Here is a 23,019-nt window from a genome sequence, read left to right on the forward strand (position 1 = left end):
TCTCTTGCCTCTTTCTGTACATCTGTTGCTTTTTTCTGTACTTCTCTTGCTCTTTCTGCACCGTTTGTGCCTCTTTCAGCACCTCTGTTGTTTATTTCTGCCCTTCTCTTCCTTCTTTCCGCACCCTTCCTGCCTCTGTCTGTACCTATTTTGCCTCTTTATGCACCTCTCCTATCCTTTTCTACACCCCCTTACCTCTTTTTGCACCTCTGTTGGTTCTTTGACCTGCTCTAGCTTCTTTCTTTAACTCACTTGCCTCCGTCTGTACTTCTCCTGCTTCCTTCTATAGCTCTGTTGCTTCTTTCAGCAAATCTCTTGCCTCTTTTTGCACTTCTCTTCCTTCTTCATGTACCCCTCCTGCCTCTTTTTGTACCTCTCTTGCCTCTTTCTACACCTCTCTTGACTCTTTTGGCATCCCTGTTGCTTCTTTCTGTACTTTTCTTGCCTCTTTCTGCACTTCTGAGTTAGAGGTAGTTTTAATCCCCCTGCCCTATTATGTACTAGGGTCTTACTAGGGAGGTCATGTCAATTCCAGGGCTACACCAACCCATAGTGTACCCTGGTGTAATGTAGGTGTTTTCACTGTATTCTAAGTGCGTTTCAGCATAGCACTGGCTCCCATTCTGGTTATTCAGAGTCCGTTACCACGAGTGCCAGTTAGCAAAATCTCAGGGGCACAAGATAACTTTACAACAAGGCCTCTCTCTGCACCTCTGTTGGTTCTTTCTGTATATCTCTTGCTTCTTTCTGCACCTTTCTTCATCTTTCTGTACATGTCCTACCTCTGTAGGCATAATACAAAATTAGCATTTAAAAAACCTTTGACATTCACTGAAAAAACTATTGGTTTCAGGAACATTATAGTTAGAAATTAGAATTTAAAAAAGCTTTGAAATTCACTGAAAAACCATAGGTTTCAAGGACGTTATAGTTAGAAATTAGCATTTAAAAAAAACCTTAGAAATTTACTGAAAAAAACTACAGGTTTCAGGGATGCAATAGTTATTTGGTCATTTCTATTCGGCTGTTATAGTTAGTTGAGCTAAGTTTAACTTGTGCCCCCGCAATGCACTGCTATTGACATCACATATTACATCACTCATGACATGGTCTTTGACATCACTGATGACATCTCAAATGACATCACTGATGACATCATCCACATGACCCTCGGATGCACCTCCTCACAGCCTAATATAACCTTTGATACACCCACTCTAAAATACAGACTGCTGTTCTAGAAACCATAGACACACTAATGCCAGTTACTACATACCCATTCACTGATTCCTAGTTCTACACACATATCCACTCACTCACCCATACATTCACTCATACATGCAGTCACTCATCAATACAGCCACTATTATATGCACTCATACACCTGAGGTGCAGAGAGAGGCAAGAAGGGTGCAGAAAGAGGCAAGAGAAACGCAAAAAGAAGCAAATGGGGTACAGAGAGAGGCAAGAGGGTGCAGAAAGAGGCAAGAAGGATGCAGAAAGAGGTAAGAGAGGGACAGAAAGAGGGAAGAGAAGTACAGAAAGACGAAAGAAGGGTGCAGAAAGAGGCAAGAGTGGTGCAAAAAGAAGCAAGAGAGGTACATAAAAAAGCAAGAGAAGTACAGAAAGAAGCAACAGAGGTCTGGAAAAAGGCAAGAAGGATACAGAAAGAGGAAAGAGAAGTGCAGAAGGAAGCAACAGAAGTACAGAAAAAGGCAGGAAAGTACAGAAAGAGGCAAAAGAGTTGCCGAAAAAGGATTAAGAAGTGCAGTAGAGTGAACAGTGGTGCAGACAGTCGCAAGAGAGGTGCAGACAGAGTGAAGAGGGGTAGAGAAAGAGGCAAGAGGGATACATAAATTTGCAAGAGAGGTGCAGACAGAAGCAAGAGCAGTGCAGAAAGAACCAATAGAGGTGCAGAAAGAGGCACGAGGGGTACAGAAAGAGGCAGAGAAGTACAGAAAGAAACAAAAGATGTGCTGAAAGAGACAACAGGATTGAAGACAGAGGCAAGAGAGGTACAGAAAGAGGGAAGAGGGTTGCAGAAATAAGCAACAGATGTGCAGATAGAGGCAATAGAAGTACAGAAATGTGCAAGAGGGGTGAAAATATTTGCAAAAGGGGTGCAGAAAGAAACAAGAACCATGCAGAAAGAACCAACACAGGTGCAGAAGGAGGCAAGAGAGCTGCAGAAAGAGCAAGAGAGTAGCAGAAACAGGCAAGAGAGGTTCAGAAAAATGGTAACAGGGATGCAGATAGAGGCAAGAGAGGTACAGAAAGGGGGAAGAGGGGTGCAGAAAGAGGGAAAAGGGGTGCAGAAAGAGGCAAGAGGGGTACAGAAAGAAGCACCGGGGTGCATATAGAGGCAATGGGGTACAGAAAGAGGCAAGAGGGGTGCAGAAAGAGGCAAGTGAAGTACAGAAGGAAGCAACATGGGTGCAGAAAGAGGCAAGAGAACTGCAGGAAGAGGCAACAGAGGTGCAGAAAGAAGCAAAATAGGTGCAGAAAGAGGCAAGAGAACTGCAACAAGAGGCAACAGAGGTGAAGAAAGAGGTGAGACAGGTGCAGGAAAAGGGAAGAAAGGTGTAGAAAGAAGCAAAAGAGGTGAACAAGAGAGGCAAGAGAGAAGCACAAAGAAGGAAGAAGGGTGCAGATAGAGGAAAGAGGGGTGCAGAAAAAATCAAGAGCAGTGCAGAAAAAAGCAAGAGAAGTGCATAATGAAGCAACAGGGGTGCTGAAAGAGGCAAGAGATTTGCAGAAAGAGGCAAGAGGGGTGAGGAAAGAAGCAACAAAGGAGCAGGAGGAGGCAAGAGAATGGCGGAAAGAGGCACGAGAGTTGCAGAAACAGGCACAAGAGATATAGAAAGAGGGAGTATGGGTGCGGACAGGTGCAAGAGAACTGCAAAAAAAGGCAAGAGAGGTGCACAAAGAGGCAAGAGGGGTGCAGAAAGAGGCAAGAGGGGTGCAGCAAGAGGCAAGAGGGGGTGCAGAAAGACACAAGAGAGGTGCAAAAACAAGCGAAGAGGTGCAGAACGAGGGAATAGGGGTACAGACAGATGCAAGAGAAGTGCAGAAAGAGGGAAGAGGGCTGCAGAAAGAGGCAAGAGGGATGCAGAAAGAGGCAGGAGAAGTACAGAAAGAAGTAACAGAGGTGCAGAAAGAGGCAAGAGAACTGCAGGAAGAGGCAACAGGGGTGCAGAAAGTAGCAAAAAAGGTGCAGAAAGAGGGAAGAAGGGTGTAGAAAGAGGCGAGAGGGATACAGAAAGAAGCAAGAGAGTTGCAGAAAGAGGCAAGAGGGGTGAAGAAAAAAGCAATAGAGGAGCAGTAGAAGGCAAGAGAACTGCAGAAAGAGACAAAAGAGTTGCAGAAACGGGCAAAAGAGGTGCAGAAAGTGGGAACGGGCACTGACAGCTTGAAGAGAACTATAGAAAGAGGCAATAGAGGTACAGAAAGAAGTAAGAGAGGTACAGGAAAATGGAAGAAGGGTACAGAAAGAAGCAAGAGAGATGCAGAAAGTAGCAAGAGGGGTACAGAAAGGGATAAGAGGGCTGCAGAAAGAGGCAAGAGAGGTACAGAAAGAGGCAAGAGAGGTGCACAAAGTGGGGACAAGGGCACGGAAAGAAGCAAAAGGGTGCAGAAAAAAGCAAGAGAGGTGCAGAATGAAGCAACCGGTATGGTAGAAAGAGGCAAGAGGGGTGCAGAAAGAATCAAGGAAGGTGCAGTTGGAGACAACAGAACTGCAGAAAGAGGCAAGAAAGGTGCAGAAACAGGCAAGAGATATGCAGAAAGAGAGAACAGGGATGCAGGCAGATGCAAGAGAAGTACAGAAAGAAGGAAGAGGAGTGCAGAAAGAAGCAAGAGTGGTGCAGAAATTTGCAAGAGAGGTGCAGAAAGAAGCAAGAGCAGTGCAGAAAGTACCAATTGAGGTGCAGAAATAGGCAATAGGGATACAGAAAGTATGGGTACAGCAGGGAGGGAGACCTACATAAGACACAAAAGAAACATACAATGAGTTCACCATGTATATCTCTTCCCTTCTCTCTGTTCACCTCTCTACACATAGGTACCCAACTACACATACATGATTACATGTAACGCAAAATAACTGTATGGTGGTGCACACCAGGAACCCACACACACACACTACAATTCAGCAATGTGATTATTTTGATTTGATTTGTAAATGCCACCTAGGGATTGTTATGCCTGAAATGACAAAAATTCATATAGATATACCATGTCACTACCAGCATGTCTTATACACTGAAACCAACAATAGATTCAACACCAAAGTGATTACTGTTGAGCTTTTCTTCTACCTACCCTGAATTGACTGAACAACTCTTCACAAGGACTGTTAGAGGTATTAACCCTTCTCTACTACAGTTCCCTGTGAGAAAGGTGATAAACAAATTAAGAATACCAGGTTGAGACACCAAGAATAAAAATGGCTGAAGATTACTATGTAGATCAACAGTGTAATGCAATAGGTACTTCGCTGTAGCCCATAGTCATTTAGAGTGTTTGTTCATAGTTAATCAAGAGGTTAACTGCTATTTCTTTCCCCGCATGAGTGATTAGCCAATACTCTCCAACGGGAAAAGGTAACGTATATTCAAAATGTTTTTCAAAAAACAACAGAGTCCCTTCTACCTGCAATTGACCACAAACGCAGCCGCGGCCGTGGGAGTACCGGCCAGCCGGTGACATGGGGAGGGGGAGGGGCAGGGTGGGGGGTAGTAATGTATGGATTACGACTTTAAAAGGTAAGTAAACATAAAAATTAATAAAATAAATTTTGTTGCACACACCGCATCGCATTTGGTGATGCAGTGTGTGCAACTAAATTCGTTTTATTTATTTTTATGTTTACTTACCTTTTAAAGTCTGTAATCCATACATTACTACCCCCGATCCTGCCCCTCCCCCTCCCCACGTCACCGCCCGGCCGGTACTCCCACTACTGGCCTCGGCTGCACAAACGTGTGTCACTCCAACAGGGAGGAACTCTTTTGTAACTCAAATTCACCAACTTAAGTATTCGCACTGTCACTTTCAACTCTCAATTGGAGGTACTGAGCAACCATTTGCCCCTCAATGCGAGTATACTGAAATGTTCCCGAATAATCTGCAGCGTTGTAGGAGCCGGAAGCCTAATTAAGTTCATTCCAGTTTCCTGCAACATAGCCGCGTCCCGCTAAGTGTTCTGGGAGTGGTAGTTCCTTCATCTGTTGGACCCTCCGCGCATGACGGCAGTGAGCACAGGAGATTGTCAGTGTGCCTAAGTTGGAATCACACATACCCGCAGATTCCTGACAGCAGAGAGATGCAAAAACAGGCAACAGAGGCACAGAAAGAGAGAACAGGAATGCAGAAACAGGGAAACAGGGTGCAAAAAGAATCAAGAGAGGTGCAAAAAGCAAGAAAGAAGCAAAAGAAGTGCAGAAAGAAGCAAGTGAAGTGCAGAAAGAGGCAAGTGAGGTGCAGAAAGAGAGAAGAGAGTGCAGAAAGAAGCAAGAGAAGTGTAGAAACATGCAACATAGGTACAGAAAGAGGCAAGAGTGGTGCCAAAGAACAAAGTAGGAGAGGTCCAGAAAGAAGCAAGAGAGGTGGAGAAAGAAGGTGCAGAAAGCAGAATAGACGTGCAGAAAGAGGCAAGAGAAGTGCAGTAAAAAGAAGAAAGGTGCAGAAAGAAGCCTGAGAACTGCAGAAAGAGACAAGAGAGGTGCAGAAAGAAACACGAGTGGTGTGCACACCATTAGTACCAATTTAACACCCACATTTAGCAATAAGTAACAGGTGACCATTCTATGTTTGCAATGGGCCTTCCATCATGTTGTAGCAATTGTTGCTGCATTATTGGTAAGGTCGGACATACTGGAGGTAACTGGAGGGGTAGCTGGCCTCCAAGTGGAACCGTGAAGGCCAGCTACCACTCCTATTACCTCCAGTAAGTCCAACACAGCAGGATTGCTAAATTATCAGAGCGGGCCATGAATTCCACTTTAGTCTTGAGGTCCTCAGGACACAAGAGGACTATTTTGCCCCACCAGCAATGCGCCAAGAGACACGTTTGCAGAGTGGTGTAAAAAGGGGCATGGCCTCGGACTACCTCTCAGCAATGGGGCTTACTGGGGGTACCTGGTGGGTTAGTTGGCCCCCAGGGACCCTCAGGATTCATGGGGACTTAATCCCCCAACTTAGAACGCGCCAGGAGGCGCGTTTGCAAAGTGTTGCAGAGAGAGGGAGGGGCTTCCAGCAAGATGCCGGCTTTTTTTCCTTTTTTTTTGTTAGAAGCGGGGTAAGTGTGACCTCCCTTCTCTTAATATTTTGTGGGCCCTGGGGACCCCCATATCCCAGGGCCTGAGACAATTTATGGATTAAATTGGGAGAGTGCCGCACGGCCGCCCTCCCAAGGCCAATTTCGGCCAGGGCACCCCATCCGCCAGGCATTGCCTCTTTTTTAAATTAAATATTTGGGAGGGGGGCCACATAGCCCACCTTCCCTGGGCCACTATTGGCCCTGGGGACCTCATCCCCAGGGCTTCCCCTCTAAAAAAAAAATAAGTTGGAGGAGGCCCACAGGCCCCCCTCGTGAGCCTGTTGTAGCCCCGGGGACCCAATCCCCCGGGGCATCGCCAAAGCTTTCAAAAAAGCTTTTTAAAGGGAAGGGGGCTTAGTGGCCCCCCTCCCAGGTCTATTATGGCCTCAGGGACCCCATCCTCTGGGGCATGGCCTTACTATGGGGACCTTGGGGGAGGCCCCCATGCCTCCGCTGTCCCAGCTGGCTCCAACACTTCTGCCGGAGCCAGCATTGCTTTTGGACATGTAGAGCTGCAGACATGCAGCTCCCCTTGTCCAAAAGCAATACTGCTTTGCTTCATTGAAGCAAGAGCAGGTTTCCTGCTCTCGCTTCCATGAAGTAAAGCAGAGATTGCAATGGCAGGGCAGGAGCAGTGCTGCCGCCTTGTCATTGTAAACTGCAATGTTCCGGGTGTGGGCACCCCGGGACATTGCTGGAGCTGGCATGGGGAGTGCGGTCCCCAGACCCATCTAGCGCAGCCTCCCTCTCATCAGTATTAAAGCCCTGGGGAGGTGGTGGTCCTCGGAGCCGGGGGTCCACAGCGGACCCCCGCATTAACATAATTAGTGCCCCAGCATGTGGTAGTCCATGGGGCAGAGTGGGGGGGGCTTGAGCCCCCCACACACAGTTTTTTGAAGTAGCCCCGGGGAGGTGGTAGGGTCTGGGGCTTAGGGGGGGCCCACGAGGACCCGCTCATAATTACCAATGCCCCGGGAGGTGGCGGTCCCGGGGCTGCTGGGGGAGGAGCCCCCCACACATTTCAATACAAAAGCCCCAGGGAGGTGGTGGTCCCCGGGGCTGCAGTGGGGCCGTGTGTCCCACACACTATTATTAAAAGCTCCGGGTAAGCGGCATCCCCGGGGCTGTGGGGGCCCCTGCGGGCCTCAGCACCATAATAAAATATAGCCACCGAGGACCTGTCCCACCCAGGGGCTTAAATAAACAATGCGCCGGAGCCCCTGAGCATGCCTAAGCGTTCAGGATATTTCTACCTGGCCCTTTTCTTTTTTTAACCTTTTTTCCTTGATTTGATTTATATATTTGTAAAGCACCTGAATCATCCCCCAAGGGGTATCTCCGCGCTGTAGGATTGCTACCGCCAGCCACAGAAAAGTGAACAGATTTGAACAGTGAGGTTTTAAAGAACCTTCTGAACTGTAGGTGATCTTGGCATTGTCGCAAGTGGATAGGGAGTGCGCTCCAAAAGAAGGTGGCCAGGTGGGAGAAAGCTTTACTACCTAAGAAAGATTTTTTGTAGCAAGGAACAGAAAGTAGAGATTTGGACCGTGATCGGAGAGACCTGGGTAGCATATATTTGGTAAGTTTATCTTCTAAACAACTTGGACTTTTGCCATTCAGAGATTTGTGCACAATGCAACAGATCTTAAACCTAATCCGATTCCGCACTAGATGGCAATTCAGCTGTAGCAAAAGGGAGAGGGAGGCTGTTCAAGGAGGAGCATTGGCTACCAAGCGAGCTGCAGTGTTCTGGACTACTTGACATCTGTTTATGGAGGCTTCATTTGCTGAAATCAGCAAAGCATTGCAATAGTCCAGGCGGCTTAACACCAGTGCCTAGATGAGTTTTTTTTCGCGTGGTTAGAGGCAGCTAGGGAAATACCTCCCGGAGAAACCCTAGCACTTGAAAACATGCACCAACAGTAGATGTGGCCTGCTCCTTCATTATCAATTTCTGGTCCAGACAGACACCCAGATTTTTAACCACCAGTTTAGGACTCAGCACAATTCCCAATTCCTCTGGCCATCACCTAGGAGACCACTTCAGCGATGCTTGTCCAGACAGCATGATCTCAGATTTCCCCGCATTAAGCTGGAGGAAGTTATCTCTCATCCAGCCAGCGATGGTCATCATACCCTCCGAAAAAGTAGACTGGGCCTTTGGATTGTTCTTATCAAAGGAAAGTAGGAGCTGAGTATCATCAGCATAAGACATTGGAACAAATCCTTAAAATCCTTAGAAATCCCACTAAGGGAGCAACATAGATGTTAAATAGGGTGGGGCTCAAACAGGAGCCGTGAGGTACTCCCTTAGTCAGTTTAGTAGTCTTTGAGCGGAAAGGGCCAAGATTGATAGTCTGAGTTCTGTCAGACAGAAAGCTCATCATCCATTGTAAAGCACTCCTTTGGAGGCCAATTTCCCTAAGCCTCCTGAGTAGAGGGAAATCGTGTTGAAGGCTGCAGATAAGTCAAGCAACACAAGACGCACCACTTGTCCAGGGACATTCTAATGTTGTCAGTAACCTCAATCAAAGCAGACTCCATACTGTGTCTGGGCCAAAAGCCTGACTGAGATGGATCAAGAGTAAGACAGCTCGAAGCTTTGACAAAATCAGAAAGATCTTTATTGATATGTTTTTCTAGTATCTTGCTCATGAGGGGTAGCAATGAGATAGGACGATAATTAGATAAATCCTCCATAGGGGCTTTAAGATTTTGGCAATGGGGATTATTTGTGCCGCTTTCCATTTGGAGGGGACGAGACCCTTTTCCATAGAACGTTTCAGAATTTAACAAAAAGGGGCAGCAAGTTGTTTGGCGAGCAGTGAGGGGATCTTAGCTGGAATAATGTCCAGCCGGGAGCCTGATTTTATAGTATTTAGTAGAAATTCTACATACTAGGACTTAAGTGCGTGAATTTATCTAACCTCTGTGCATTATCTGAGGCCGCAGGGTGATTTGCCGAGAAGTCAATCGTTGGACTTTTATCTAAGGTGACTTTGTTGTAATGTGTAAAGTGTATTGCTAGCTTGTCACATAGGACTTGAGAGGGTGTTTCTTCATTATCGCAAGGCTTGGGAGTGGTGAAAGATTTCAAAATCTGATAGAGAGTTTTGGGGGCATTCTGTGCTGTTCAAGTTGATGCACTATGTGGGCTTTACGAGGAGTTTTCATATTTTATGATATTGAGCCAAAGCAAAATTTTATTTTTATTTATCCTATTTGTCGTGTGAGAGGCGCCAATGTTGTTCCAATTCTTTACAGCAGCTCTTTTCTATCCAGAGGTTTGGAGAAAACCATGCTGTCTGAGGACGCCTAGTCAAGCTGGAGCATTGTTTCAGAGGGGCTAGACGATTGATGGTGGTTTTAATAGTAGAGTTAAAACAGGCCAAGCACTCTTCTACATTATCTGAGTAAAAATTCTGCAGTATAGGGAAAGTATCTTGAAAATGATCAGGCATGAGTTTATGCCACTGTCTGCACCGCATGGGGGGGTAGTGCGGGAAACATTGGATGTCCCAGGGCCCCTGATTTGAAACTCTATTAATCAATGGTCTGTCCATGTAAGTGGATAGGTAGCTCCACAGATTATATTAGGAGAGTTATTTAAGATAAGATCTAACGCATGACCAGCTGAATGAGTGGGGCCATTGTTGATCTTACTTAACTCAAGTGAGGTTAGATCTGCCAGAAGAGTAGAGGTATCTTGGTTTATGATGTTTTCACTATGGACATTGAAGTCTCCTAGAAGCAAAACTTTTCTAATTGAGATAGCATGTGGAGAGATAAGTTCCATAAGTTGGAGCTAGAAGTTAGAAAGGGGACCCGGGGGCCGGTATACGGGATCACCTTTCCAGCTATGTTGGGAGAGCAGATCGATTCTATAAACTAAGATTTCCAATGTATCATGACTTAGTTGATCTAGTATGGAGACTTTAATGGAGTCTTTATGGATAATAGCTATGCCTCGCCCCGCACCTTGGATGATCTGTCCAACTTTTGGATCCGATAACCTTCTGGAAGTGCCACTACAATTGCAGGGATAGAGCTCGGTTTCATCCAGGTTTCACTTAGGAACCCGATATCAGGGAGTTTAGAAGAAATCAGGTCCCATATTTCAGCTGCGTGTTTAGGTAAAGATCTAACATTGCTTAATAAGCAGTTCCAGCCTCGGTTTTCCAAAGAAGTCAAGGTAACGGCGTCAGTCTGGTTGTGGTGGCGACATTGTCCACTATTCAGGTCAAATATCATACTATTAGTAGGAGGTTGTTCCTGTTTCATGCTCTGAAAATGGCATAACCTACACGTGAAGGGACCTTTCATGACCAAAGAAGTGTTGATCATGGAATTTTCAGATGTCTTCAATTGTATGGGCTATCAAGTCTGATCTTGAGGAGTTCTTGCCTCGTATATCTGCCAAAATCCCTTATTCCTTTACCTGAGTCAGACATGGAACATGCAGGGATCTTGGCTCTTGGCGACGCCCACGCACAGATGGGTGCAGACGGACTTGCCTTAGGCGTGCCAGCTTCACACCCACTACTCGTTGTGCCAGGCATCTGTTTAAATAAGTGAGGTTTGGCGCTAGACTGCTGACCTCAGTCACGATAGACCCGGAAATGCCAGAAAAACCCCTCCAGCTTTTGCGTAGTCCCCCTCCACTCAAGCGGGAAAACCTGTGATGGACAGGGGAGAAATGCGACCATGTGCTACGGGCAAACAGATAGGTTAATCAGGCAGTTTAGGCTAAAAACACAAACAAACAAGTGATCAAGTAGACATATTGCTAAAAACCCCTACAAGGGAAGTTACATTAAAATGCTGCAGATCAAATAATTCCGTTCTCTAATCTGTAAGCTGTCTCTAGCACGTTCGTTGTGCGTCGTGCCAGGTATCTGTTTAAGTAAGTGAGGTATGCAGCTAGACTGCGAACCTCAGTTCCAATAGACCCAGAAGCACCAGAAAGGCCCCTCCCGCTTATGCGTAGTCTCCCTCCACTCAGGCAGGAAAACCCGTGGTGGACCGGGGAGAAACGCGGCCGTCAAAGCAGTGCTGCAGGTAAACAGGTAGATTAATCTGCCAGTTTCGGCTAAAAACACAAACAAACAGGTGATTAAGTAGATATATTGCTAAAACCCCCTATGGGGAAGTTACATTAAAATGCTGCAGGTCAAATAATTCCGTTCTCCGATCTGTAAGCTGTCTCTAGCTGTCTAAGCTGAATCTAGCTCTGTTCTACCGAGTCACAAGATGGCTGCCAACACTTCTTGGTTTGAAGTGTTGGCAGCCAATCAGAATGAAGCTCGAGATCGGGAGGGTTCACGGATCCACTGCGGTGACCAGATCTCAATATATATATTTTTTTATTTTCTCAGACACTACTGAACAGATTTACACCATATAAAGCAAAGAGGGCACTCTGGACCAAGAGCTACCTCTCTGCGAAATGTGGTGTAGTTCCGTTCAGCAGTTCATGTTGTAGCCGTGACAAAAGTTCCTATGGAGACGAACATGGAGAAAACATATTTTGGGACACCCCTTTTTACCCGGCCCCTGCTTGACGAATCATCCCCTAAACATTCGAGACAGGAGCTGGCTGGAGTGGGCAATTCGTTTTGAAAATTCCACAAAGATTCGTCAGACGGCGCCAAAGAGACATATATATATATATATATATATATATGTGTGTGTGTGTTGGTTGTCAAGTTTTTCTTTTGAATTTCTCTCTCAAGGATTTTTTGTTACGCTGAAATGTTTGATGAGCTTAACGGTGCGATTTATTATTCTTGTAGCAATATTTGTGACAAACAATTCTTTATATCCACTCGATAAAATGTATTTAAACAAAAAAATCTAAGGTTGTTCGGAAAAATGACCATAAAAACAGAAAGTGATAAAGATAAAAGGAATATAGGAGCAGAAGGAATAGACTGTATGAGTGCAATGAGATACATTTCTAATGGCCTGCTTTTCTGACTCTATCATTAGATTCATGATTTGCAGCTGCACCTTGCCTGGCTCCCCCATGGTGTCACGGCTGGAGCGCTCCACAGCTGGGGGTGATTAGCATAATAAGTAAGATGAACGCTTTCTAGGGGATTGAAGAGCAAAAAAGCACACTAATATTGTTGAGGCATTCACAAAGAATGGCTGCTTACTCAAGGCACTGTTAAAACATGATTCACAAACATAAACAAACATAGAGAAACACAGACATTTCAATCTGCAATTACAATGCAACTAGAATTCACCTTTCAGATCAACAACAGACATTGTATATGAATGATATTATTTGGCCTCTTTGGACTCTATTTTTTACATGATAATTGAAAAGAGTGGCAGTCATTTATACTTGTAGAAATGCCAACTATGGATACATTTGCTTCCTTTAAAACCTATCCTTCTGAATCTCTCGTTCCCTTAACAGATGGTGCCCCATATGCTCTCTAACTGTGACCCCATATGAAACAGGAAGGCATTGTCGTAGAACAGAGTGGTTAAATTACTTTTTCATGGATAATCTCAACCCACTTTTGGATACCAGCAGTGTTTAGATTATTATGATGGCATCAGACAGTGGCAGCTTTGAAAGTGCTTTAAGACCTAGCCAAATCACAAAACATTTTTGACTATCGCTATTTCACATTCTTAGCGGTAAGTTGAGGCAGTGCTTGCTCCACTAAGCTTTTACCACAGTCCTATGAAAGCAGGTTTCAGGAGGTGGTAATGTGTGAGAAGAACAATTGTGCACATTTGTTGTTTAACATTTTTTGGGGAGGGATGTGTTCTTTTTTGATTGTGCTGCATTATTGCAATGTGATTTTGTTGTGTTGTACTTCTACTATTTAGAATTAGGTAATATTTTAGAGAGACAAACACAGAATGCAGCATGGAAGGAAGATGACTATTGAGATAACCTCTTCATTCTTCAGCAGTCAAAAGACCTCCACGTTAGTTATAATAGTTATCTAGGCTGAAGTTCAAAATGGCAGTGATACACACAGTTGAGGAAATATTTATAATAAAAATTAAGAAACATGATACTGTATTCAAATGGTGCACCTGCATTCTTCTCGCATTGTCTGTCTTGGGAGCAAGAGTGAACCTGAGCATGGATATTCCTCTTTGCAGAAGAGACGGCCTCTTGCATGAGAAAAGAAAACAACAATATTTGAGGGTAATGGTAAACATGGTGCTCAAGGAGGAGTCACAGAGTGGAGCATAAGCTAGCATACAATTAACTAGCAAACAACTAGTACCACAGATTCCAGACAACTAGCTGCAAGTACCCTCAATGATTTATCATCCAAACAATAAAAAAGTCTAGCTGTGCCCATCATCATCAACATGTCCAACACAAGTTGACAACCACTTAAGATTTGCCACTCAAGCGCTTGTCTGCATTATTATAAATTACTCACCCATTTCTATTTCCAGTCCACAGAGGTAGGCCTCTTCGAGTCCTCCTGTTTCCACAGAAGTATATAGGCTTTGTTCCTTCCTACGCATGTTGTTGTTGAAACTTGTCAATTGTATTTCTTCTTCCAAAAAGAGACAGATCTATTGAACAAGATAATAAAAATAATTTTAATCTTAATCTAGTCTAGGTAAACTGAGAAGTTTTAGAAGAACCAAGAGGTGCTGGTGTGCAAATCAAATAAAGTAACAATCCATGCATTCATCCTAAATCAAGCACTTGTCACGCAAGATTGAAAATACAAATTTACCTAAGCTAAGCCTGTCATATCCAATCCATAAAATATAATTTGGCTTTTATTGATATCAATCAATCAATCAATCAATTGGGGGTTTGTATAGCAGAACTAGTCACCTGCGAGGGTCTCAAGACACTGGAGGTGGTGGGGGGGCACCTTAGGGTGCTGAACAGCCAGGTCTTGAAGTCTGTCCTGAACAGGATATGTGCAATGCTTAGACGGAGATGGAGGGGAAGGTCGTTTTAGGTCTTGGTTCCATGGTTGGTGAAGGATCTCCCCCCCCCCATTCTGATCTTGTAGATGCATGGCATGGCTGAGAGAGGTCAGCTGATCGGAGGATTCTCTTGATTATGTAGAAGGAGAGGCAGTTGTTTAGGTATGCTGGTCCGATGTTGTGAAGGGCCTTGTATGCATGCGTGAGGAGCCTGAATGTTATTTTTCTTTCGACGGGGAGCCAGTGGAGGTCGCGGAGGTGTTGGGTGATGTGGTTGAGGAGGGGATGTCTATGATCAGTCTGGCTGTGGTGTTCTAGACTGTCTGGAGCTTTCGGAGAAGTTTTTTTGTTGATTCCGGCTTAGAGGGCCTTATTGTAGTCCAGTCTGCTAATGATGAAGGCATATCTGGCAGTTTTTCTGGTTTTGCAGGGGATCCATCTGAACGTTTTCGGGAGTATGCGGAGGTTGTTGAAGCAGGCCGAGGATACGGCTTTGATCTGGCAATTCACAGTGGGTGATGATCTAGTATGATGCTGAGGTTTAGTGTGTGGTCTGTCTGGAATGGGGGTTTCCAAGGGCGGGGGGCCTACTAGGAATCACCCGATGCTGAAAGGGTGGAGCCAAAGAAGAGGACTCCTGTTTCTTTGGAGTTGAGTTTTAGGCAGCTGTCCTTCATCCAGGTGGCGACGGCTTTCATCCTTTCTTGGAAGTTGTGCCGGGTGATGTTGGGTTCCTTGTTGAGGGAGAGGATGAGCTGGGTGTCGTCGGCATAGGAGATGATGTTGAGCCCGTGGTTTCTGAATATGGTTGCGAGGAGGGCCATGTAGATGTTGAAGAGGGTAGGGCTGAGGGAGCATCCCTAGGGTACTCCACATCTGGTCTTTGTTGGTTCTGAGAGGTAGGGCGAGAGTCTGACTCGCTGAGTTCTGCCTGTGAGAAATGAGCGTATCCAGTCTAGGGCCTTTCCTCAGATGCCGACTCCATGGAGTCTGGTGGCTGAGGAGGATGTGGGATGCCGTTTGGCCAACGTCGAGGAGGGCGCTGATGTCATCGGTGTCAGCGAGTAGGGCGGTCTAGGTGCTGTGGTTGCTGCGGAATCCAGATTGGGAGGTGTCCAGGTCATTGTTGGCTTCGATGAAGTTTGCTAGCTGGATGTTGATGGCCTTTTTGATGACTTTGGCTGCAAATGGAAGCAGTGAGGTGGGCCTTATATTCTTGAGGTACGTCGGGTCTGTGGAGGATTCCTTCAGGAGGGAGTTGACTTTGGCGTGTTTCCAGTTGTTGGGGAATGTGGCGGTCTCATGGGAGCAGTTGATGGTCTTGCATAGTTTGGGTGGGATAGCTTTAGTGGCTCTGTTGAAGATGTGTGGGGACAGGGATCCCACGGGTGCTCCGGAGTGGATGCTCTTCATGATCTTGAAGGTGTCTTCTGTCGTGAGGGGGGTCCACGTGGGAAGGGTTTATTGGGTGGTGTCGCTGGAGGTGGGGGCTGAGGCGATGCAGAGGTCCTGGTTGTTGAAGATGTCGCAAAGCGTCTTCATCTTGAGCTGGAAAAAGGTGTTGAGTCTGTTGCAGAGGTCTTGGAAGCGGGATGTCTGTAATTTCGCTGCTGGGTTTGGCAAATTCTGGATGATGGAGGAAAGTTCTTTTGAGTTGTTGGCATTGGTGAGGACTCTGTCTTGGAGGAAGTTCTTCTTTGTGGATTTGGTAAGTTGGGGGTATGCTGTGGTGGTTGTTCTGCATGTGGTGCGTGTTTCTGGGGTTTTGCTGTTCCCCCACGTCTTTTTGAGTCATCGGCAGGATCGCTTGGATACTTGGAGTGCTGGGGTGAACTAATTTGCTTTCTTGAAATAGTTTGGAGGTGTTAATCGCTGACATAGATTCTGTAAAGTCTACAGATGACCCTAAGGTTGAATTAGTTTTCTTTCTTTGTCACCACTTAGTCACGAGGACAAATGGCTGCATCCTTCATGACTGTTTACTGTGCCAGGCACACTGGTCTATTTACATTTATTTACATTCGCTGAACACCCCAAAAAGTTCCTGTTTTTTTGTTGTATTGTTTTACAAAGCAGACATTTGTGCTGTGTTATTATATTGTGTTATTATTTTTTTTCATCTGGAAAGTAGAGTTCATCCTTAAATTTAAGTAGGTCATCTGGAGGATTATCACTCACCACACGTCTGATATCTGACATGCATCCCTCATCCACATTTTCATTTTTTGGAGCATTGTAGTTTTTAGGTATGTAATGTTCATTTTTCCTTTTAATCTTCGTCAGTCTCTTCACATTCTGAGTAGAGAGACTGGTCTTTCTGACTGTGGCAATAGCTCCAGCTGTACCGAACACATGCTCCAAAGATACATTGGTTGCAGGATTTGCCAGATACTTCATTGCCAGCTTGCGGAGTCCTGGGTATTGATCCTCCTTCCCATGCCATTAGAGCAATGGGTCTTGGTACAGGTAGGCCTCTGGTGGCTTATTTAAAAAGTCATATAACATCTCAAGAGTCATTGTTACTGTTACTTGCTGTTTCTGAATTGTCTGTGTCAGTACAATTGATTTAATTCCTGCTTTATACTTAAATCAACCCATTGCAGATGTTGGAAGTGAAGCTGTTGGTGCTTAAGGTTCAAATGCAGACTATAGTGTTATCACTTCTGGGTGCCACTACTGTAGTTGCGACATGCCTCTTGATTCTGAATAAATCAGACTCTCTTCAGTTCTGTGGCTTTTAATGTATTATGGTTCATCTTCTAGGCGAACCACGTTGTTGATTCAGTTCTTTTAAAATGAAACATCCACTGTTGAAAAAGGTGGCTAGCAGTTTTTGTAATGTGGATTCAGCATCATGGCTTAGATGCACTCTTCAAAGGACATAATATGTTTTTGCAGCATTTTATTGGAAGGTTTAACCTGTTGACCACAGGCAAAAGTCACAATTTGCAACATCTCTCATCATGGCTTAGGCAGTTGCTTCTCCTCTCCTTTGTAGAACGTAATCATTGATAACTGTGTGCTGCCGAAACATGCCTTGCAAGATGTAGCAAGTGGAGTTTTAATGCATTAGCACCTCTTGTATGAGAGCTTATACAGTGATAATATTAACGTGCTGAATAATCCTCAACTGCTTCCAGGATTTAAAAGAATGACTGAAATGAGTGCAAATCTGACAGCAGATGACCAGTATGCTGTTGACGACTGCCACTTTAAAAAAAAATATTCTGCATGATTAGGTTGATGCAATGTGCTAAACGTGAGTCTCTGTATTATCCTCCCTTACCCATGGAATTGATAGTGGTAATATATCTTATTCTGAGATCTCTGGATTGAAACAACTCAAATACTTTGGTTTTGAGCTCTTCCAAGATTTTGGCACCTGCATATGATTTCTCATTGGAGAATATAGTTACTGTTGCATGTCGGGAAATCCCTAAAAAATATACTCAACGGTTAGGCTAGCAGGTAGCCTTTGTTTAAGAGCCTTAAAGAATATCCAGAGTGAAATGATGCAGATAGGAACAGGGGTGGAAGCAAACTCCTTAACCTCCCAGCAAGGTTCACCCCTGGCATTATGGCAAATGCAGTTTCAGTTACTTACTTGCTTCAAGAGTGTTCAATTGTTTCGCCACATTTGGCGCAGATAGTGCTGATCTCTAGACATGTGTTTCTGGTTCTTTAACCGTCATCAGTAGAGATTACAGTCTTTCAAATTTGAGTTTGCTGAGTAGGCTGCCAACATCTATCGCAGGTCAGGTACCTCTCACAGGCATGCGGGTGCTTCATCCACGAGCTTGTCAGCTCAATGACTCACAGGAGTACTATTAAACAGGAACAGGGTGGGGAGCACACCGCTTCACCTCCCAGCAAGGTTCGCCCTTGGCATTATGGTAAATGCAGTTTCAGTTACTTGCTTGCTTCAAGAGTGTTTGAGTGTTTCACCACAGTTGGCGCAGATAGTGCTGATCTCTAGACACGTGTTTCTGGTTCTTTTACCGTCATCAGTAGAGATTACAGTCTTTCAAATTTGGGTTTGCTGAGTAGGCTGCCAACATCTTTCTCAGGTCAGGTACCTTTCACAGGCATGCGGGTGCTTCATCCACGAGCTTGTCAGCTCAATGACTAATGAGAGTACTATTAAACAAGAACAGGGTGGGGAGCACACCGCTTCAACTCCCAGCAAAGTTCGCCCCTGGCATTATGGTAAATGCAGTTTCAGTTACTTGCTTGCTTCAAGAGTGTTTGAGTGTTTTGCCACAGTTGGCACAGATAGTGCTGATCTCCAGACAAGTGTTTCTGGTTCTTTAACCGTCATCAGTAGAGATTACAGTATTTCAAATTTGGGGTTTGCTGAGTAGGCTGCCAACATCTTTCTCAGGTCAGGTACCTCTCACAGGCATGCGGGTGCTTCATTAACGAGCTCATCAGCTCAATGACTCACCTGAGTACTATTAAACAGGAACAGGGTTGGCAGCACACCGCTTCCCATCCCAGCAAAGTCCGCCCCTGGCGTTATGGTAAATGCAGTTTCAGTTACTTGCTTGATTCAAGAGTGTTCGAGTGTTTCTCCACAGTTGGCGCAGATAATGCTGATCTCTAGACATGTGTTTTTGGTTCTTTAACCGTCATCATTAGAGATTACAGGCTTTCAAATTTGGGGTTTTCTAAGTAACCTGCCAACATCTTTCTCAGTTCAGGTACCTCTCACAGGCATGCGGGTGCTTCATCCAGGAGCTTGTCAGCTCAATGACTCACGGGAGTTCTATTAAACAGGAACAGGGGTGGGAGCAATCCGCTTCACCTCCCTGCAAGGTTCGCCCGTGGCATTATGTTAAATGCAGTTTCAGTTAATTGCTTGCTTCAAGAGTGTTTGAGTGTTTCACAACAGTTGGCGCATATAGTGAAGATCTCTAGACATGTGTTTCTGGTTCTTTAACCGTCATCAGTAGAGATTACAGTGTTTCAAATTTGAGTTTGCTGAGTAGGCTGCCAACAACTTTCTCAGGACAGTTACCTCTCACAGGCATGCGGGTGCTTCATCCACAAGATCGTCAGCTCAATGACTCACAAGACTACTATTAAATAGGAACAGGGTGGGGAGAACACCGCTTCAACTCCCAGCAAGGTTCGCCCCTGGCATTGTGGTAAATGCAGTTTCAGGTACTTGCTTGCTTCAAGAGTGTTTGAGTGTTTCGCCAAAGTTGGCACAGATAGTGCAGATCTCTAGACATGTGTTTCTGGTTCTTTAACCGTCATCAGTAGAGATTAGAGTCTTTCAAAATTGGGTTTGCTGAGTAGGCTGCCAACATCTTTCTCAGGTCAGGTACCTCTCACAGGCATACGGGTGCTTCATCCACGAGCTCGTCAGCTCAATGACTCATGGGAGTACTATTAAACAGTAACAGGGGTGGGAGCACACCGCTTCACCTCCCAGCAAGGTTCACCCCTGGCCTTATGGTAAATGCAGTTTCAGTTACTTGCTTGCTTCAACAGTGTTCGAATGTTTCGCCACAGTTGGTACAGATAGTGCTGATCTCTAGACAAGTATTTCTGGTTCTTTAAACGTCATCTGTAGAGATTACAGTCTTTCAAAATTGGGGTTTGCTGAGTAGGCTGCCAATGTCTTTCTCAGGTCAGGTACCTCTCACAGGCATGCGGGTGCTTCATCCACGAGCTCGTCAGCTTAATGACTCGCAGGAGTACTATTAAACAGGGGTAGGAGCACACCGCTTCACCTCCCAGCAAGGTTTGCCCATGGCATTATGGTAAATTCAGTTTCAGTTACTTGCTTGCTTCCAGAGTGTTCAAGTGTTTCGCCACAGTTGGCGCAGATAGCGCTAATCTCTAGACACGTGTTTCTGGTTCTTTAACCGTCATCAGTAGAGCTTATAGTCTTTCAAATTTGGGGTTTGCTGAGTAGGCTGCCAACATCTTTCTCAGGTCAAGTACCTCTCACAGGCATGCAGGTGCTACATCCACGAGCTCATCAGCTCAATGACGCATGTGAGTACTATTAAACAGGAACAGGGGTGGGAGCACACCGCTTCACCTCCCAGCAAGGTTCGTCCCTGGCATTATGGTACATGCAGTTTCAGTTACTTGCTTGCTTCAAGAGTGTTCGAGTGTTTCGCCACAGTTGGCCCAGATAGTGCTGATCTCTAGACAAGTGTTTCTGGTTCTTTAACCATCATCACCAGAGATCACAGTCTTTCAAAATTGGGGTTTGCTGAATAGGCTGCCAACATCTTTCTCAGGTCAGGTACCTTTCACAGGCATGTGGGTGCTTCATTCACGAGCTCGTCAGCCCAATGACTCACAGGAGTACTATTAAACAGAAACAGGGGTTGGAGCACAGCGCTTCACCTCCCAGCAAGGTTCGCCCGTGGCATTATGGTAAATGCAGTTTCCGTTACTTGCTTGCTTCAAGAGTGTTTGAGTGTTTTGCCACAGTTGACACATAGTGTGCAGATCTCTACACATGTGTTTCTGGTTCTTTAACCATCATAATTAGAGATTACAGTCTTTCAAATTTGGGATTTGCTGAATAGGCTGCCAACATCTTTCTCAGGTCAATAACCTCTCACAGGCATGTCGGGTGTTTCATTCACGAGCTCGTCAGCTCAATGACTCACGGGAGTACTATTAAACAGGAACAGGGGTGGGAGCACACCGCTTCACCTCCCAGCAAGGTTTGCCCCTGGCATTATGGTAAATGCAGTTTCAGTTACTTGCTTGCTTCCTGAGTGTTCGAGTGTTTCGCCACAGTTGGCGCAGATAGTGCTGATCTCTAGACATGTGTTTCTGGTTCTTTAACCGTCATCAGTAGAGATTATAGTTTTTCAAATTTGGGGTTTGCTGAGTAGGCTGCCAACATCTTTCTCAGGTCAGGTACCTCTCACAGGCATGCGGGTGCTTCATCAACGAGTTCGTCAGCTCAATGACTCATGAGAGTACTATTAAACAAGAACAGGGTGGGGAGCACACCGCTTCACCTCCTAGCAAATTCGCCCCTGGCATTATGGTAAATGCAGTTTCAGTTACTTGCTTGCTTCAAGAGTGTTTGAGTGTTTTGCCACAGTTGGCACAGATAGTGCTGATCTCCAGACAAGTGTTTCTGGTGCTTTAACCGTCATCAGTAGAGATTACAGTATTTCAAATTTGGGGTTTGCTGAGTAGGCTGCCAACATCTTTCTCAGGTCAGGTACCTCTCACAGGCATGCGGGTGCTTCATTAACGACCTCATCAGCTCAATTACTCACCTGAGTACTATTAAACAGGAACAGGGTTGGCAGCACACCGCTTCCCATCCCTGCAAAGTCCGCCCCTGGCATTATGGTAAATGCAGTTTCAGTTACTTGCTTGATTCAAGAGTGTTCGAGTGTTTCTCCACAGTTGGCGCAGATAATGCTGATCTCTAGACACGTGTTTTTGGTTCTTTAACCGTCATCATTAGAGATTACAGGCTTTCAAATTTGGGGTTTTCTAAGTAACCTGCCAACATCTTTCTCAGTTCAGGTACCTCTCACAGGCATGCGGGTGCTTCATCCAGGAGCTCGTCAGCTCAATGACTCACGCGAGTACTATTAAACAGGAACAGGGCTGGGAGAAACCCGCTTCACCTCCCTGCAAGGTTCGCCCGTGGCATTATGTTAAATGTAGTTTCAGTTAATTGCTTGCTTCAAGAGTGTTTGAGTGTTTCGCAACAGTTGGCGCATATAGTGCAGATCTCTAGACACGTGTTTCTGGTTCTTTAACCGTCATCAGTAGAGATTACAGTGTTTCAAATTTGAGTTTGCTGAGTAGGCTGCCAACAACTTTCTCAGGACAGGTACCTCTCACAGGCATGCGGGTGCTTCATCCACAAGATCGTCAGCTCAATGACTCACAAGACTACTATTAAATAGGAACAGGGTGGGGAGCACACCGCTTCAACTCCCAGCAAGGTTCGCCCCTGGCATTGTGGTAAATGCAGTTTCAGGTACTTGCTTGCTTCAAGAGTGTTTGAGTGTTTCGCCAAAGTTGGCACAGATAGTGCAGATCTCTAGACATGTGTTTCTGGTTCTTTAACCGTCATCAGTAGAGATTACAGTCTTTCAAAATTGGTTTTGCTGAGTAGGTTGCCAACATCTTTCTCAGGTCAGGTACCTCTCACAGGCATGCGGGTGCTTCATCCACGAGCTCGTCAGCTCAATGACTCATGGGAGTACTATTAAACAGTAGCAGGGGTGGGAGCACACCGCTTCACCTCCCAGCAAGGTTCACCCCTGGCCTTATGGTAAATGCTGTTTCAGTTACTTGCTTGCTTCAACAGTGTTCGAATGTTTCGCCACAGTTGGTACAGATAGTGCTGATCTCTAGACAAGTATTTCTGGTTCTTTAACCGTAATCTGTAGAGATTACAGTCTTTCAAAATTGGGGTTTGCTGAGTAGGCTGCCAATGTCTTTCTCTGGTCAGGTACTTCTCACAGGCATGCGGGTGCTTCATCCACGAGCTCGTCAGCTTAATGACTCGCAGGAGTACTATTAAACAGGGGTAGGAGAACACCACTTCACCTCCCAGCAAGGTTTGCCCATGGCATTATGGTAAATTCAGTTTCAGTTACTTGCTTGCTTCCAGAGTGTTCAAGTGTTTCGCCACAGTTGGCGCAGATAGTGCTAATCTCTAGACACGTGTTTCTGGTTCTTTAACCGTCATCAGTAGAGATTACAGTATTTCAAATTTGGGGTTTGCTGAGTAGGCTGCCAACTTCTTTCTCAGGTCAGGTACC

At 45.4% G+C, this 23,019-nt stretch overlaps 2 protein-coding genes across 7 annotated transcripts in view; one reads left to right on the plus strand and one right to left on the minus strand.

Moving 5' to 3' along the window:
• The window catches only part of LOC144825247 (uncharacterized), a 300,861-nt gene that overhangs the window by 164,326 nt on the left and 113,516 nt on the right, over positions 1 to 23,019 (minus strand). For 2 of the 3 annotated variants that reach the window (XM_078684090.1, XM_078684091.1), the window contains exons 2-3: positions 13,741 to 13,879; positions 13,382 to 13,462 (exon numbers count right to left, since the gene is read on the minus strand). In XM_078684090.1, the coding sequence (XP_078540216.1) occupies positions 13,382 to 13,462; positions 13,741 to 13,879 (220 nt within the window). The remainder of the gene's footprint in view (positions 1 to 13,381; positions 13,463 to 13,740; positions 13,880 to 23,019) is intronic. The other variant, XM_078684092.1, reaches the window with a different exon arrangement.
• Positions 1 to 23,019, plus strand: part of LOC144825246 (F-actin-capping protein subunit alpha-1-like) — a 523,698-nt gene that overhangs the window by 160,341 nt on the left and 340,338 nt on the right. The gene's annotated exons all lie outside the window — the stretch shown is intronic.

Source organism: Lissotriton helveticus, chromosome 3_1 (genome assembly GCF_964261635.1).
Source record: "Lissotriton helveticus chromosome 3_1, aLisHel1.1, whole genome shotgun sequence".
Lineage (NCBI taxonomy): Eukaryota > Metazoa > Chordata > Amphibia > Caudata > Salamandridae > Lissotriton > Lissotriton helveticus.